The sequence below is a fragment of the Pygocentrus nattereri genome, chromosome 19 (assembly GCF_015220715.1).
Source record: "Pygocentrus nattereri isolate fPygNat1 chromosome 19, fPygNat1.pri, whole genome shotgun sequence".
NCBI lineage: Eukaryota > Metazoa > Chordata > Actinopteri > Characiformes > Serrasalmidae > Pygocentrus > Pygocentrus nattereri.
Genome location: NC_051229.1, coordinates 15,896,860 through 15,915,624, shown reverse-complemented (window position 1 = coordinate 15,915,624; position 18,765 = coordinate 15,896,860). Strand labels below are relative to the sequence as shown.

The following is an 18,765-nucleotide window of genomic DNA, read 5'->3' as shown; positions in this document are numbered from 1 at the left end:
TCTGATTCTTATTAGGTCCCTTTTATAGATACTAACACAGCTGTATACCCATGACTCACAGAAAACTCCTATTTCTTAAAGGGGAATTCCACTGACTTTTCAAAACTTCTGCACAATTCAATCGTCAAGATGAAAATAAAGGCCTCATTAACACCTGGCATTTACACACTTGATAGCAAGAAGGTATAGCGGGCTACTGTTGGCAAACTGATGTCAAAGCTGCCGCCCCACTGGCTTTTTGCTCAGCATGTTCTGGTCAGATTACTGGTGGTTAAGCAGAGTACCAGAAAAATATCACTTTACATCACTAATTTCTCACTTACAGTCCAATTTACCCTTTTCCTTCATTTCTTTCTTTCATTATCCTTTGTAAATTAATTTTGTAAATTAATTTTAATATTAACGTCATAAATAAAGCTGATTTCACAGCTGTAACCCATATAGTGTTGGCAATGACATTTGAAGCAATGTGAATTTATATTAGGCCTTGTCATTAATTCTTTTCTCTCAGTTGTTTGTAATTATTTATTTTCCAAAAGTAAATGTGTAAATATCTAAAATGTATCAAATCAGTTTGAGGGGATTAAAAACTAGTTAGACCATGTATGTAAGACAATAATCTGGGTAATGCAATAGCACACAGTCAAAGAGAACATGTCCTGGAAAAAGAGGATTCACCCTAATTAGCATGCGTCCTTGGTGATATGATCAAAAGTGCAGAGCGCTAAGTACCCCTGTGAGCAGAGTTCAGGTGAGGGTCACACATGACCACATAACATTTGTAGTGTCAGTGCTATTGCCTCCCTTATAACAACAAAGGACATCAGGAGCAGAGATCAAAACAGCAGCACAGTTTCTTCCTTTGTCTTCTCTTCTGTTTGTTTACAAGTCAGTTCATTTGGTCTTAACACTTGTAACATCTGGTACATGCACAAGAACAAGGACCAATGGGACATTTTTTGCCTGACAACAGATGCAATGAGAGACTGACAAAGTAAATACCAAATCTGATCACAGGTGGTCAGTGGAGATGCATTCAAGACACATGGAAATGGCAGGTGTAAACAGCTGCACGTTTACTTGCGATCCGATCACCTAAGATGTGTGTTAACCTCTTAAAATCCTAGGCTTGTTACATACTAAGGCTTGTTATCCATTAAATAAAGGGTCTTCAATGCGAACTGGTGAAGGTATTCTTAGGTTATAGACATGTGTAGTGGCCATTTAAAGTGGTGGTGATAGGAGCTAGGGGTCTTGATGGCTACACAAATTTATCCATTTTATTTGCTATCCAAAACTATCACTGAAGCTAAATGTGTTTTGTTTTCATACGTAATATTGATAATGGTGAAATTAGGGCCATATGGCAATATATATGGTTATCATGATAAATTGTCACAACATAACACAGTATGTATTTCAGAACATATTGAGCATATCATTAATATTTGTAGATACTGAACAACTACATGTTTCATTATAAAGAGCAAAATTATTCCCATTTAACTGGATTTAGTGTATTGACAGAATGTCAAAAATTGAATAGTGTGCTGTCTTAATTTCAAAGAACTCTCTGTCTTTTAAGGTAGGCTTAAGTATTTTAGAACTTTGGCTATACTTTGCTAGTTCAGTTATTTTGTGTGTTGTCTCTGCTCTAGCTCTAATCAGCTCAGCAGTTAGGATAGTGTGAATTGGGTGAAACCAAATAGACAATTACTTTGGAGGCGGGTCCAGTTAGCTAGTCCTTATAATCAGCTGTAGTCCGCTACAGACGTTTTAGCACTCTCTGCTTTTCCTGCTGACATTCGCCTTGGCTAAGTATCTTCTCTTTTATCCTTTCTAGTACCTTTTTTGTCTTTTCTTTTATCTTCTCCAGTATCTTCTCCAGTATCTTCTCCAGTATCTTCTCTTATCTTCTTTGGTTAAATACTCATGCCATCAACTAATTTAAATGTTTTAACTGCATCATGCACTTTTCAATCCCTGTCCATGTTTCTCAGAGTCATACACGACGGAAACATTACTGGAGAAAGCGTGAAACCAGCAATCTCACCTACCCTCCACTTGTGACACATGGTCCAATAGTGGTGGCTGGTGGACTCTGGAATTGCCAGTCTGCAGTACAGAAGGTTGATTACATCACAAGCCTTGCTTCTTCTCAGTCTCTTGACTTTCTGGCTTTGACAGAGACCTGGATCACTCCAGAGAACTCTGCTACCCCTGCTGCTCTCTCTTCAGCTTTCTCTTTTTCACATTCTGCCCGCCGGATTGGAAGAGGTGGAGGCACGGGTCTGCTTCTGTCTAAACACTGGCGCTTCACACCACTTTCTTTTCCACAGCTTGTTATCTCTACTTTTGAATTTCATGCTGTCACTGTGTACTTTCCAAGCAAATTTCACATTCTTGTTGTTTATCGCCCCCCTTCTGCACTAGGTCACTTTATTGAGGAGCTGGACACTCTCCTGAGCCTCTTTCCAGTTGGTGAGACTCCACTCATCCTACTTGGTGACTTCAATTTGCCGTTAGACAAGTTACAGTCATCCTGCCTCCTTCCTTTGCTGTCTTCCTTCGACCTGACCCTCAACCAGTCACCTCCCACACATAGAGCTGGCAATGTCCTTGACTTGGTCTTCACCAGACCCACGTCTGCAAAGGATCTTGTGGTAACTCCACTAACCTGTTCGGATCACTACTTTCTCTCATTCTCCCTCTCTCTCTCTTCTCTCCCAACTTTCCCTACTTCATCACACACCACCACAACACGTCGCAACCTGCATTCCATCTCTCCCTCAAACCTCGCCTCTTGTATCACCTCAACTCTGCCATCCCCCGACTCCTTCTCTTCCCTCTCAGTGGAATCGGCCACAGATACACTTCTGTCCTCCATATCATCTTCTCTTGATCATCTATATCCTGTCTCTTCCAGACCGTTAAGATCATCTCCACCTGCTCCCTGGCTGACTGAGGCTGTACATAGCAACCGACGGGCTCTCAGACTGGCTGAGAAACGATGGAAGAAGTCAAGACTCACTGCTGACCTTCTTTCCTATCAAACTCTTCTGTCCAAGTTTTCTAAAGAGGTGACTGCTGCTAAGTCTTCTTTCTACAGAGAGAAGCTTGAGGCATCTGCAGCAGATCCACGTAAACTTTTTAGCATCTTTTCTTCCCTCCTTAACCCTCCCCCTCCTCCTTCTCCCATCTCTCTTACTGCTAATGACTTTGCTTCTTTCTTTAAGGAAAAGGTAAATAAGATCTGTGACTCCTTTTCTCTGACTCCAACCACTGTATGCCACCACTCACTCTCTCCTAAAACTCTTACCTGCTTTTCTTCTCTTTCAAATGAGGAAGTACATCAACTACTAACATCTTGTAACCCTACCACCTGTCCTCTGGATCCCATCCCATCTACACTGCTCCAGTCTATCTCTCATGAACTTCTTCCCTTCATTTCCTCCATCATCAACAGCTCCCTGTCATCTGGAATGGTTCCATCTTCTTTCAAGGCAGCTAGGGTGGTCCCCATCCTAAAGAAGCCGAGTCTCGATGGCACCGACATCAACAACTACCGACCGGTATCTCTCCTTTCCTTCCTTTCTAAAATTCTCGAACGTGCTGTTTACAACCAACTATCTGTCTTTCTCTCTGAAAACCAGCTACAGGACCCCAACCAATCCGGGTTCAAACCAGCCCACTCTACTGAAACTGCACTCATCGCAGTTTCAGAGAAACTCCATGCAGCAAGGTCAGCTGGACTGTCATCAGTTCTGATTCTTCTCGACCTCTTTGCAGCCTTTGACACTGTCAATCACAAGATTCTTCTGTCTATCCTTTCTGGCCTTGGCATTTCAGGAACAGCATGGAAGTGGTTTGAGTCCTACCTAGAGGGGCGCTCCTACCAGGTAACATGGAGGGGCTCAACATCCACTCCATGCAACCTCTCCACTGGTGTTCCTCAAGGTTCAGTTCTGGGTCCTCTCCTATTTTCTCTCTATACCCGCTCACTCGGACATGTTATTTCTTCTCATGGCTTTTCATATCACTGCTATGCTGATGACACACAACTCATCCTTTCTTTTCCTCCTAATGACACACAGGTCTCGACTCGGATCGCAGCATGTCTGGCAGACGTTGCATTGTGGATGACAACCCACCACCTCAAGCTGAACCCAAGCAAGACGGAGATGCTTTACATCCCGGGATCTTCTGGTATTCGGTGTGATCTCTCAATTCCCTTTGAGAACACCCTGATTACTCCATCTACAGAAGCTCGTAGTCTTGGGGTAGTTGTAGATGACCAGCTCTCTTTCACGGCTCATGTTGCTAACCTGACTCGGTCATGCAGATTTCTCCTTTACAACATCCGGAGATTTCAACCTTTTCTCTCTAGAGAGGCCACACAGGTACTCGTTCAGTCTTTAGTCATTTCTAGACTAGATTACTGTAACTCCCTTCTGGCTGGTCTTCCAATGCGTACCATCAGGCCCCTGCAACTGATCCAGAATGCTGCAGCTCGACTTGTCTTCAACCTTCCTAAATTCAGCCATGTCACTCCACTGCTGCGTTCCCTTCATTGGCTTCCTGTAGCAGCTCGCATCAGACATAAAACCCTGATGTTGGCCTACAAAGCCAAAAATGGTCCAGCTCCTTCCTACTTGAGATCAATGGTGAAAGCTAGATCCGTACCCAGAGACCTTCATGCTTCAAGTACGGCTCGACTTGACCCACCATCTTGCAGATCACAAGGAAAACATGCCTCCTGACTGTTCTCTGTCCTGGCACCAAGGTGGTGGAATGAACTTCCCCTAAGTGTCTGAACAGCAGAATCACTTGCTGTCTTTAAACGACGTCTGAAGACCCATCTCTTTACACTACACTTATCTAATCACTAACACTGTCTATTAAAGATCTTCACCTCTTTTTGTTCACTGTATTTTATTACAAACTTTTTTCAGCAGGTTTAGTGTTGTGTAGACTCTGTGTTGAGTTGTAGGTATTTTTCTACTTGTCGTATTTGTTTTAGGTCTCAATGCATAGATAACTTCAGGTAGCAATTTAGAGCAAAGCTCTTTAAAATTATGTCGACCTTTATTAACATGAGATATTCTGAAGTAATGACAAGCACTTTTGTAAGTCGCTCTGGATAAGAGCGTCTGCTAAATGCCATAAATGTAAATGTAAATGTAAATGAATAACAATCTTTGTGTTTACAGTTTTTAATAGTATCTTTTTAATGTAGAACTACTGGCTCTTTTTTCTCAGTCCCAACCAATTAGATGTCTTAAAAAATCAGTATTGTAACATATCATGTACAGCAATTTTTTTCACAATGTTATTTTTTGCCATGATAGGATTATCCCGTAGGATAAATAGAGGCAAACCTGAAAAAAATATTTTGGCACTATTTTGCAAAAATAGATTGTAGAAGATATGACTCACAATATCATAAAACAATGTCTCAAGCATCAGACAGCATATTTGTTTTCATTTCATCTCATAACTTGTGACTGCGATGCATTGAACACTTTGGCCGTCTGATTCCTATCACCACCGCTGTGAATAATTCTGACTCTGTTTCTCCAAAACAGTGCACATCAGATCACTCTGAATGACATTTTAATGATTATGGAAAACATACCAGTTAGCCTCCATCAACATGACACAGACTGCACTGACGTCTGTTCATATCCCTCTTACTGTGTCAAGCTTTCATAATCAACAGATCAATAGAAATGGTCCAAACATGGAAAAAAAATCTTTACATCAACTTCCAATGTAAGTTAAGCCTTTAAGCCCTGTTAACACAAAAAAGCAGCTGTTAAGGTCATTTAATCTGATTTATCAGGACTGTTGCTGCAGGTCAAACTCAATGTAACAAAGCTGAATAATTGTACAATTTTGTTCATGTCACAAAATATAATTCAGAACAAGATGAACACATCAATAATAAACATCAATAATAACATACTTCCCAGTCTCATTATATCATTGCTCTGAGTAAACAAAGTAGATGCAAATTAGTGCATCTAACAATAAAAGTGACCCTTTTATACAGTGATAGAAGAAACAGTAGTGCACTGAAAACCCAAATTTCACATGCTGCACTATTATAACATGGACAAAGTGGACATGCACATCAAATTGTAAGGGGGAGCGAGGAGGCAGATGCATATGCAGAGATAAGCAACGTTTATTATGGGCAAATCCAGGGTCATAGTCCGACCAGTCCAGGGTCATAGAGCCAACACGGATTGATCAGGGGACAGACATGGCAGAAACCAGAATCAAACAAGCAGAACAGTACAAACAACAGTCCAAAGACCAGCGACCAGACAGGGGGAAAACACAGGCTTTAAATACATGAGGAACAGGCGGGAACACAGGTGGATACAATCAGGGGTGGAGTCACAAAATGAGGGGGCTAGACAAAAAAACAAAACAAACAAAGAACACATGGGCTAAACCAAAAAACAACAGGAACACATGGAAAGGACTGGGAGGGGCCAATCATGACACAAATCAGCAAAATCTCAGAATGTATCTTTGGTGAGACATCCGATTTGACAGGGTTGAGAACGTTTTTTCCTTCCCCTGAAAAGTTACTATTACTATTATTTTGTTTTGAGAGCAACACTGTGTTTCTTTGTAGTTGTATGTATTGTCATGTGCAGGACGCAAAATTCAGAAATTTGTGAACCTCTGTTATGTGCTTTAATAAATAAAGGGAATAGTTGTCTATATCATCATCTTCCTTCTCCTCTTTATTTAACATCATCTTCAACATAATCATCATCATCATCATCATCACCACTACAACCACCACTGTGTCAAATACATTTAATTCACCTAAACGGATAATATTAGCCAGCTGGCTCTGGTCACCTGAATGAGCTGCCAGCTATGTCAACTGCATTTTTGGAAAGGAACACTGGAGCACTTCTAGCGTGTCTAAAATCCAGTCCTGGAGGACATTGAACTGCAGTTTATTTCCCAGCTGCGACACAACTGACTCAGCTAAAAATCAACCACAGGACTGGAGCCTGAGACACTGCAGGAGCACAAATGAAGAGTAGAACTGTATATCAACATATACAAAGCTTTGCATCTGTTTACAGGTAAAGGAAAATGTTCTTAATATTCTTAACTTTAACACATGTTAATGTACTTGTCATTAGACAATACCATTGATTCATTCCAGATAACAGTTTGTACAGTGGTGAATCATGTATGCTGATGTAGGCTGCTGCCACTGTAAGTGTGCTAAATGAATCCGTTTGAGCTGAATGTAGGAATGTAGACCCAGCAGCAGCATGTAAAACCATTAGTGTTTTGAATGAAGGAGAAGATTAGGCCCATGGGCAGGAGTCAGCAGAACAAGGCTGTCTTTCAGTGATTCTGGCTGTGTGGCTTTACATTAGCGCCACCCTATGGAAATACATTGTAAGCACATCATGTTATTATCAATACTATGTATTGGTGTTCCACTGTTCATGGACTTTGAGGGCCTATATAAAGCCCCAGCCGCAGGCCTCAGACACCAGTGTGTTAGCAGCTAGGCAGGACTGTCTTTTACCTGCGCTGTCGACGTGATTATTGCACAGGACAGCCTGCATGACTTCATTTTGAAATACTAACGTTTATCTCTGGGTCTCTCGCCGTGATTGAATTGCCCCCCCGCTGCCTCCGTGAGCGTTTTAAAGGATTTGAAGGATGATGGCTCTTCCCCTCGAGATACGCGTTTTTATCTTGTCTCTGGCGGCACCGTTTGTCCTTTACACAGCGAATAATATCTCTTCACTGCTAACGTAAGTTATGCTCTTTAAATCCTTGTAATAGACTTGAAGGTCTTTTGTAATAGACCTGAATATTAGCGTTTGCCGCGATCGTTTTCAGACATCTGTAATCTGATTGGCTAATTAGGGCGGTTCATTAGGGGTCCAAGCACATAGTCCTGGAAATTATGCTGTGAAATTGCTCATATAGCATTCTTATAAAGTTTTCTTTTCCTTTTTCTTTTTCTGCTATTATAGAATTATTATAGAATGCTACTGCAAAGCCATTCAGTTTATTGCCAATGTAGCCTGTTGTTCAATGTACAGTTCATTTTGGTTAGCATATGAGCCAATAGACTCAAGTGGGACAGAGTGTTTCAGGTCCAAACTCTACACAAAATGTTGACGAAATGTCCTGTCTTTTCTCAGTCATGGTTTAGATACAAATATCTGTGATCTTGCTGCTCTAGGCCTCATCTCTACCTGTATTTTTTGTGTTTGCTTAGGCCGCTGGCTATACTGGGACTAGAAGGAGCTATTCTTATCACTGTTTTCTTCATGGCCTACCTGTGTGTTCAAAATGAAAAGACAGTGGATCCTCTCTTCTACGGTAAGTCCCACTGTGTTTAGGCCGATATTGGATAAATAGTAGAAATGTGATTATTGGTTGGTGATAACACTGGAGAAAGTTCCCAAATTCCCAAATGAAAATTAAATATATTGTTATATGATGTTTATCTGATGATGTTTGTATATCCTCAGTGTGGCACAAATGCACCGTTTTACAGCCTTTGAATGTGGCAGCTGCCTTTTACATTGTGTAAACATTTCATGGTGAATGGACTAATAGATGTGGTCCAAATGAACAATAACAAAGTCAAATAAAATAAGCTCTTCATTTAATGTATGTTTATGTTAAGATATTGAATTATTCAAATGGTCATGGTGTTGCTTGCTATTGATACATGCTATTGATTTTTTTCTTTCTTCTATAATAAGGTTTTAAAAATAAGTCTTTGTATATGTTAATGTAAGTCTACGTCAGTTGTCATAAAAGGCTCATATATGTGTCATGTCACTTTACGAATGCTGCCTTATATGGGCGATATGGCAAAAATGTAATATAATGATACTTCAGGATGTTAAACTGGCTGTACAAAGTAGTGCCACATTTAAAAAATACTACCAGAAACTAAGAATGACAGTGATATTTGTTCAACACTTCACAGACCTTGTTGCTCTAAATCCAATTAAACAGGACTAATCATGCTCTTTGTAATCAAACATGCAGCTGGGAAGTGTTTCTGAGGACTGATGCTATCAGCGGCATGCTCAGAACAGCACGTTGTGACATATTGTGATGAAATTTGTCACAATAATGATTAAATTTGTGATATTACCCAGCCATACAGTTAAGTGTTACCCTATTTTAAATATAATCCATTTTTGTATGGGCTACCATTGGTGCATGATGAAATGGATAAAACCGTGAGCCAATATACCTTGATCATCCTCAGATAAGACTATCTGTGCGTATGCATGTGTGTGTGTGTGTGTGTGTGTGTGTGTGTGTAAGAGAGTGAGAGAGAGAGAGAGAGAGAGAGAGTAGTTGTGTTTGTTGGGGGTGAGGCATGCCCAGAAATGAACTTTAAGCTCATCTTTAATCCTGGACTTAGCTGTAATGGAGTCCACTCACCTCTTGGTGGACCGTCCCTGAAACAACACACAGTAATCAATCAGGGGCCGAGCCTCAGGCTCCCTCAGGCTTTCTGTTCTGTTTGTCTGCCTGTCAGTCCTAATCCGCATCCCTCTGCACTCCTTACCGGACTGCTAGGCCTGCTATTCTTAAGCATTAGAAAATGCCCTTTCCAGCGCTGTAGGGTTGACATTCAGGAAAAGCAGGCCTATTTCTTCATGATAGAAATCTAGCCTCAACTACATACCCACAGACCATCATAAACTCCTTTTAAGAGAGAAATCAATAGCTGGAGGGGAAAGGAAAGAGAAAGAGAAAAATGTACAGGAGAACGAGAGAGGTGTACAGGCTGATGGAAAGAGAGAATAGATGAAAAAGGCTTAGGCCTGGGGGCCTAATTATGATCATTTTCTGTGTATTTGTCTCCATTTCAGTATTTGCAGTGTTTTCTTTCACCTCTGTTACTGACCTCCTGGCTGCCCTTGAGCAGGATGGCCATATCAAAGGCTTTATGGCTTTCTACATTAATAAGGTAATATACAGAAGACTTTCAAATACTTGTTCAATTAAGTTATTTTTCTAATTGTTTGACCTTTCTAAAACCGCTGATAATAACAATGAATTGTCGAGATAATTGGTAGATTACTCAATTACTAAAGCAATCAGTAATGACAGTCCAGGTACAATGATGCTCATACTCTAAGCTATTAAACCAGAGCTAAATGCAAGAAGCCAGCATGACATCATTTTCCCACTGTTTTTCTGGTACAGGGTGAGCCGTACTTGAACACAGCCTATTGCATTATGATGAACTACTGGAACGGAGTGGTGCACTTTGTCCTTCTCCTCATGATTGTCCACTGCATGCGGAAAGGGTGAATATCCTGCATACACAGAGACCTAATGCGAATACACACATTAGGGAACCATTAGCGCTTCTGTTTGTGACATCAGGATTGTATTGTATAAGATACAGTGTAGTTGCTCAGCAGTGAATATATCATTTCTTTAAATGTTGTTTTTTCATTAAAATGAAAAGTTTTCTTCTTTAGTTTTGCAAATTGTGCTAACTACATGCCTAAATCATCGCTTGCTTGCCTCAGAGCATGATGAGGTGTTAAGTAATCTCCACTAGACATGTTTATGTGGTTTCTGACACTATATGACAAATTTCTAAGAACGGACAAAACTAATTATAGCAAAACATAGCTACAACAGTAGTAGCCATGTTGAAGCCTGAATTTTGTTTGTAGTTTTGACTATATTTATAAATAAGAACTCCTCAGAAAAAAACTTTCTTTTTGAGATATAACCTTACATTACTGGTTAGCTACATGAGCTTTGTAGCTCCAGTGCAAAACTAGAGAGGCAACTATAGACACTAAACATGTATTGTCTGGACCAAGGAGGAAATTGTATGAATTTGATTTTGGGCCAAGACACTTCTTCAATGCCATATCTTTTTTTCCTTCTCTGTAGGACACCATATCGGAGTATAGCTCTAGTTTGGGCTAGCTCCATGATAGCCACTCAGATCGTGTTCATTCCAGGAATAGTCATAGGTGAGGAACAGAGCCCTTTCTGAACAAGTTGGCTTTATATCTGGGGCTTAAAGATATTCTCTATTCATTTTATAACAGTGTCATTGCTGGTTAACTTATTAACTTATGTCAGTATAACAATATAACAATATGATAGATGCTTGAACATTTGTTTTGCAGGAAAACATGCCAAGTCCATCTATCCAGCCTTTTGGCGCAATATCCTTTTCTTGGTCCTGCCCATATGGGCAGCTGCGAAGCTGTACAACAGGCCAAGGGAACTGCCCATCATTCCGGCAGACAAGGTGACTTTTCCTGATTTTAGCCCCAGCTAAGCATAGATTATAGTCTGTGCTACTCATATCCAATTTTGAAACTGATTTGTTGAGCATAGATAAATGAGTGAAGAAATGAAAGTCATTCAGGAAAGTCTGTGTCTATATCTGTGATGTAAAATAGGCAAAATATGTGTTTAAGGTTGTCGTCTGTATTTGTAGGTTGAGGAGGAGCAGAAGAAAGGACCATTATCTCGTCCCAAAGAACTTCTCCTCACACTCTGTCTGCTTGGAGCCATGGCCTTCATTGTTTTCAGAGGTTTTGTAAGTTTCATTAAATTATTTATTTATTCACGCTTGACAAGCTTAAATTTTCCTCTGTTACCCCCTTTAATTCTAATGACCTATCACTAGGTATGGATACCCATTCTTAACTGCATGACTTGCTTATTAGATTCACAGAGGTTATGAAATAATATACTTTAAGATTATTAACTGAATAATAAAGCTTAGATTTTATGGGAAAGTGTATCTGAAGACTGATAATAGTCAATGTTAAAGAGGAATACTGTTTTGGAACTCTTACAGGTTGCTCTTGAGTGTGCGTTGGATATCTGTTTCACCTACATTTACCAGTTCGAGCCTTACCTGAAGGACAATGTAGCCTTTTCCAAAGTTATGGTAAGTGCTGGTGAGGAGACTGCATTACTCACAATATGTGTATGGAATGTTAAAGGAATGCTCCAGCCAAAATAAAAAGGAAAAAATCTGTTGTAAACATTCCTGCTTTCCTGTTACAGCAATACTCTCTGGTGACATTTTGTAGTTTAACTACTAGAAAAGCTGATCTGATTCTATATGTTGCAGGTGCTAGGAACTTAAAACTGAAGCACTCTAGAACTGGCTGTTTGATTAGTTTTTTCTAGCTGTAGAAGGAAGCCCGATGACTGTCACATCTGTATTGATTACCTTTATATCAGTGGCTATGCTAGCAGAATATTACGTATCACGACAAATAACATATTAAGTGCTTGTTTTTGACCGTAATACCACTTTAATGGATAAACCCAAAAGCCAGGTATGCTAGAGAGAGTATAACACTACTTGTTTAAACCTAATTTGGGCATCTCTGGACTAAACAACCTTGTGTTGTCCTGTTCTGCCCTGTTGTAGATGTTGGTCATCCTCTTCTATGCCTTACCCATGATAATGGCATGCGTCTATGGGCTGAATATTCCGGGGTGCACATGGATGCTGGACTGGACTTTACTCCTTGCAGGGGCCATAGCTCAGGTAAATCAGCCAGGCCACCCACCTTGATTCTGATGCAGTTATTTAACCAATGTAATTATATTAGACCAGTGGACTAATATAACTAAGATTATTCACATTAAGAGAAGCAGAAAATGCAACCAACTTGTAAGACTGAATTCTGGAGGTGTGGACAAATATCCCTGCAGATTTCTTTGAAAAGCTGACAGCAAGTTTCCCCAAAAATAATTGAAGTATGTAACAAAAGTGAAGATTAGACACACCAAATACTGAAAATGATATTATATTTAGTTCTTTGGTTCTTTTTTATTAAATATGTTTTTTTTTCTTGATGCTGTGTAAATGAGTAAGTGGCCCTTAATAGTTGGTTTGGACAGGGTGGATGACTTTTGCACAGTACTGTATTAGAGACTTCAGGAACAATGGGCAGAGTTAACTAAATTTCAATTACAGTGCCTGAGGACTCATATCATAAGCTAGAAATATTCAAAATAAGACATTTTATGAGAACTAACTAACTAACATTATACAAAGCATAATTTTATTATAACAAACTAATAATCTAACAAACCAATGCCATGTTCCTCCAGACTCAGTGGGCCCACATTGGCGCGTCAGTGCACTCCCGAACCTCCTTCACGTACCGCATCCCTAAAGATGAGTGGAGGCTGGTCATGACGCTTAATGTGTTGTTCATGGCTGTTCCTCTGCTGCTGGCTCTGCACGTCTACAGACAGCCAGCCTTCTTCATGAAAACGGTGCCACCAGGACAAGCCAACAATGACAAAAAGCGAAAGTAGACACGATACATGTGCAGAAACCACTGTCCAGGCCACACAAAGACTTGTGAAATTACGGACCCAAACACCAGTGACAGCAAGGCCTTTGTGACCACATTTGGATAGGACAAAATCATTTTTCCTTACAGGTGTATCACATGGATCCCGTGTGATTAAAAACAGGAAAATACTTATACTACTGATTGTGTGAGGGTTCTGGAGAGGGTAGATCATGCCTTCACATTGATCCATCTATTAGTAAGTGCTAAACCTGCACCCTTATTGGGTTTTTCCAGGCACACAAAGTTGATGGAACTTGCCTCTTGCCTCCTCCCAAGTGCCTCTTGTCTCAGACTATTGGACTCAGATCAACATCATTCTTTTGGAGCAAAGCTTATCTCACCATTGAGAATGAGTCATTTGATGAAATCCAGACTTAGACAGACTCTGGACTCTGAACACACACGTTTCTGCCCACACAACTACAAGCATAGAATTACTTCATACTGTTAGTCTTTGAAGACAGTTTACAAAAGGGAATTGGGTGCTGACTCGCAGTGTCTATTGCAAAGATGTCTTAAGAATCAAGTTTTTCTAACAAACCATTGTAAGATACATAAAATAGGACTATTTCAAAAAATGCTTTATCCATTTTTTTGTTGTTTAAATTATCTTTATTATGACCCTTTTGTTGTTCTTGCTTGTTTTGTTTGTTAAGATTTAAATCAAATTACTTGAGGATGAAGACAACCGTAAACTATTTCAGTGATTAAAAACAAAAAAACCGAACCTTCAGCATCTGGAAGTGCGAGACCAAAGCCAGCAAGTCTTATTTATGGGTGTGACTTTCCTTGATATGAACCCTAGTCTAGTCTTGTGAAATTCACTTTATTATTCACGTTTCCTCAGGTTCAAAGACACAAACTATTGGAGACTTGGGCCCAAACCCATTCAGGGTTGTTCCATTTTGCAGAGAAAGATTTCAACCACTACCCCTTGTAAGTTCTAAGGGGCAAGATGACACTCCAAAACAAGGGGTAGGGGTGAAAATAAGAAATGGGATTGGGCTTTAGAGATTAGATTCTCATTAAAGAGGTGTGACTTTAGCTTATGACTTTAAATAAGAGCTGTAGGAGCACATGGCCAATACAACCCCCCATTTTGTTGCCTTGCCAAGCCCCTGCCTCTTGGCTGTATGCCTCACTGATGATATCATGCAGGCCGTGGACTGAATGAAACTACAGTTGGCCTAGTGAACTCTGACCCGGTTGCTTGCTCTTTGACAAAGATAACCAGGGAATGTCTGTGAAGTTTTGCAACAGTGCTGTTAATCAGAAACTGGCCTGTCACGGAGTGGCTCTTGGCAGAATGGAGATTAATGAAGTCATTTCGGTGAATGTAGAGATAAGCTATTAAGAGGTTAGGTGGTGTCATTATCAAGCAACCGGTTTCAAAATGTCATTAAATGTGTGCCAGACTCTTAGGAAAGCGCTCTGCCATGTTTCTTTTGTTTATTTGATATCATTGGAGCTGCCTCTTAGCACAAAAGCTAATCCTGTCAAAACGTTTCATAATGACTCAAAATCTCACTGAAGTTCTTGAATTAAGCCTTGTTACAACAAAACAGATGTTACTCAGATCACATCGCTCTAGATATTCAAAGCAGTGGCAAGCCAGGACATTTGCTGAAGTGCTTTTTGAGCAAAATGTACTTTATTTCCAATACATTACAAGAGTGAATTGGATTAATGAGTGTGCTCGTTAAAAAGATGAGTTATCTGCCACTGTCCTTTAGCACAGACCTCTGAAGTCATGTGATGCTTCAGTCCAGCATTTATTTGGGCATTTCAGAGTGTATAAAATGATATCTACATTTTTATTGTTTTGTATACTACTGGCTAAGCACTATTTAGGAATTACACTTTGTTTGGCTTGATCTTGAGACTGACTGACAGATTGACACTACAGGCCTTTTAACTCTGGATCTTTAACTCATTTAAATCTGGAACTAGGCCTTCTTACTAAAAATGTACTGCTGTTATGGTCTGTAAGCGAATACAGACAGAAATACTGACACCCATTTAGTTTTCCAGATAAAGCACCAATTCTTTTAGAAAACTGTTGAAATTAGAGTGCTTTGCCACATACAATGGGGGTCCAAAGTCAACTAGAACTAAATTAGACCAAATCTGGTTTGCTTTCTTTTCTAATTTCATGCAACTTGTGCATAACAATTTAAGTGAAAAGTAAAATCTTTGTAATGTTTTCATGAATCTCAGATTGTATTTGGTTTGTCCCCCTTTTTTGTTAAATGACTGTGTGCACTCAAGCTGGCCTGTATTTTGTAGTTTGTGCAAAAGCTTCTGATGAGCAGATCAGACCTACCTGAGAATTGTCTGAACATGAGCTTCAGTTAAAGACTAAAAATCTGACCTTTACTTAAAAAGCCCTTAATTATATCACAGATGTATTTATCCACAAAAGCCTTAAGTATGTATCTAAGTAAGTCTATTATAACTTTGATCACATGAAAATTGTGACCTTTAAAGTGAAAAATCCCAGATTTTCAATGTGCTCTAAGACTTTTAGACCCTGTAGCTTGTGTTTTCTTTGTTTGCTTTGGAACAACACAGAGAAAAAAAGCCAAATCTGATCTTCTTTGACATACAATTTTAAATATGGACTGGAAAATATTGTTGGCACATTTCAAGCAGGTGAACCTTCTTTGATTTGTGATTAAACACACATTTAACAAGGTACAGGTATGGGCAATATAGAAATCAACCACTACAAGTAGAGAAGAGTTGAGTCAAGCTTTATGTTTGTCTGTTTGCACCACACTGAGCAGGGAGAAAGGGGGAAGGAATCGTCTGAGGATTTGAGAAACAAAATTGTAGAAAGGCATGGGCCACAGCTACAAGTCCATCTCCAGAGATCTTAATGTTCCTGTGTCCACTGTATGAAACCATCAAGCAGTTTGCAGCCCATAGCACTGTAGCCGACCTCTCTGGACATGGACAGAAGAGAAAAGCTGATGAGAGTTTGCAGCGAATGTTTGTTCAAGCAGTGAAAGAAAAGTCCTTCACTCAACTTCCAAATACATTCTAGATGAGCTGCTGAAACAGGGTACAAGAGTGTCAGCTCACACTATCCTGGTAGGAGGCCCAGGAGAACCTCACTGCTGCTACATAGAAAAGCCAGACTGGAACTGGCAAATAACTTACCACAGAAAGCCAAAATCTTGGGAGAATGTCTTGTGGACAGGTGAGACTAAAATAGGTCTTTTGGTAAAGCACATCATCGTCCTGTTTACAGAAAATTAAACTTATTTTAAAGAGAAGAAGACAGTCCTCGCGGTCAGACCTGGAGGTTCATGGATGTTTTGGGATTGCTTCAGTGCTTCTGGCACTGGGTACCTTGAATGTGAGCATGGCATCATAAAGTCGAAACATTACCAAAGAGTTTTGGTGTGCAACATAAGGCCCAGTGTCAGTAAAGGTGCAAAGGCAAAGGTCATGGATCTTTCAGCAGGACAATGACCAAACGCAGTGTTTCCCAACCCTGGTCCTGGAGGCACACTGCCCTGCACATTTTAGTGCTTTTACTGCTTTAATGTACCCTCTGTAGAATGTAAAATACGCAGGGCAGTACCCTTAGGAGGAGGGCTGTGAAACGATGACCCCAAGCATATGTCGAAAAGCACCCAGAAATCGTTTGATGAAGCGCTGGACTTTTCTGAAGTGGCCATCAGTGAGTTCAGATCTTAATACCATAGAACATGTCTTGAGGGATCTCAAAGCAGCATTTGGGAGATGATGTGTGGACCAGATTGCAAAAATTCCAGTAGAGGTAAAAGAATTGATTCATGTTTGATTTAGTTTTGATTTAGGGTGCCTATAATTTTGCCTATGCCATTTTGCACAGCACAGTATTTGTCCTCCTAACTCAAAATGTTATATTAGCAGGATGTATGTGATGCTTCAGTCCAGCATTTATTTGGGCATTTCAGAGTGTATAAAATGATATCTACATTTTTATTGTTTTGTATACTACTGGCTAAGCACTATTTAGGAATTACACTTTGTTTGGCTTGATCTTAGACTGACTGACAGATTGACACTACAGGCCTTTTAACTCTGGATCTTTAACTCATTTAAATCTGGAACTAGGCCTTCTTACTAAAAATGTACTGCTGTTATGGTCTGTAAGCGAATACAGACAGAAATACTGACACCCATTTAGTTTTCCAGATAAAGCACCAATTCTTTTAGAAAACTGTTGAAATTAGAGTGCTTTGCCACATACAATGGGGGTCCAAAGTCAACTAGAACTAAATTAGACCAAATCTGGTTTGCTTTCTTTTCTAATTTCATGCAACTTGTGCATAACAATTTAAGTGAAAAGTAAAATCTTTGTAATGTTTTCATGAATCTCAGATTGTATTTGGTTTGTCCCCCTTTTTTGTTAAATGACTGTGTGCACTCAAGCTGGCCTGTATTTTGTAGTTTGTGCAAAAGCTTCTGATGAGCAGATCAGACCTACCTGAGAATTGTCTGAACATGGGCTTCAGTTAAAGACTAAAAATCTGACCTTTACTTAAAAAGGCCTTAATTATATCACAGATGTATTTATCCACAAAAGCCTTAAGTATGTATCTAAGTAAGTCTATTATAACTTTGATCACATGAAAATTGTGACCTTTAAAGTGAAAAATCCCAGATTTTCAATTTGCTCTAAGACTTTTAGACCCTGTAGCTTGTGTTTTCTTTGTTTGCTTTGGAACAACACAGAGAAAAAAAGCCAAATCTGATCTTCTTTGACATACAATTTTAAATATGGACTGGAAAATATTGTTGGCACATTTCAAGCAGGTGAACCTTCTTTGACTTGTGATTAAACACACATTTAACAAGGTACAGGTATGGGCAATATAGAAATCAACCACTACAAGTAGAGAAGAGTTGAGTCAAGCTTTATGTTTGTCTGTTTGCACCACACTGAGCAGGGAGAAAGGGGGAAGGAATCGTCTGAGGATTTGAGAAACAAAATTGTAGAAAGGCATGGGCCACAGCTACAAGTCCATCTCCAGAGATCTTAATGTTCCTGTGTCCACTGTATGAAACCATCAAGCAGTTTGCAGCCCATAGCACTGTAGCCGACCTCTCTGGACATGGACAGAAGAGAAAAGCTGATGAGAGTTTGCAGCGAATGTTTGTTCAAGCAGTGAAAGAAAAGTCCTTCACTCAACTTCCAAATACATTCTAGATGAGCTGCTGAAACAGAGTACAAGAGTGTCAGCTCACACTATCCTGGTAGGAGGCCCAGGAGAACCTCACTGCTGCTACATAGAAAAGCCAGACTGGAACTGGCAAATAACTTACCACAGAAAGCCAAAATCTTGGGAGAATGTCTTGTGGACAGGTGAGACTAAAA

The 18,765-nt window shown here is 39.9% G+C and overlaps 1 protein-coding gene across 1 annotated transcript; it reads left to right on the top strand.

Moving 5' to 3' along the window:
- The first annotated feature begins 7,534 nt into the window (after positions 1 to 7,534).
- On the top strand, positions 7,535 to 14,820 carry zgc:85843 (uncharacterized protein LOC405880 homolog). Its single transcript, XM_017697049.2, has 10 exons — positions 7,535 to 7,802; positions 8,276 to 8,379; positions 9,900 to 9,997; positions 10,237 to 10,340; positions 10,945 to 11,027; positions 11,187 to 11,311; positions 11,504 to 11,605; positions 11,870 to 11,962; positions 12,455 to 12,574; positions 13,144 to 14,820. Exons 1-10 carry the CDS (start codon positions 7,708 to 7,710, stop codon positions 13,351 to 13,353), a joined length of 1,134 nt encoding a protein of 377 aa, XP_017552538.1. The 5' UTR covers positions 7,535 to 7,707; the 3' UTR covers positions 13,354 to 14,820.
- Positions 14,821 to 18,765: the final 3,945 nt, after the last annotated feature.

What these genes read in the sequence shown, in the direction of transcription:
- zgc:85843 (XM_017697049.2), top strand. Translation starts at nt 7,708, where the DNA reads ATGATGGCTCTTCCCCTCGAGATACGCGTTTTTATCTTGTCTCTGGCG. An exon ending in GTCCACTGCATGCGGAAAGG is followed by an intron (nt 10,341 to 10,944) that starts GTGAATATCCTG and finishes CCTTCTCTGTAG; the next exon opens with GACACCATATCGGAGTATAG. An exon ending in CCATCATTCCGGCAGACAAG is followed by an intron (nt 11,312 to 11,503) that starts GTGACTTTTCCT and finishes CTGTATTTGTAG; the next exon opens with GTTGAGGAGGAGCAGAAGAA.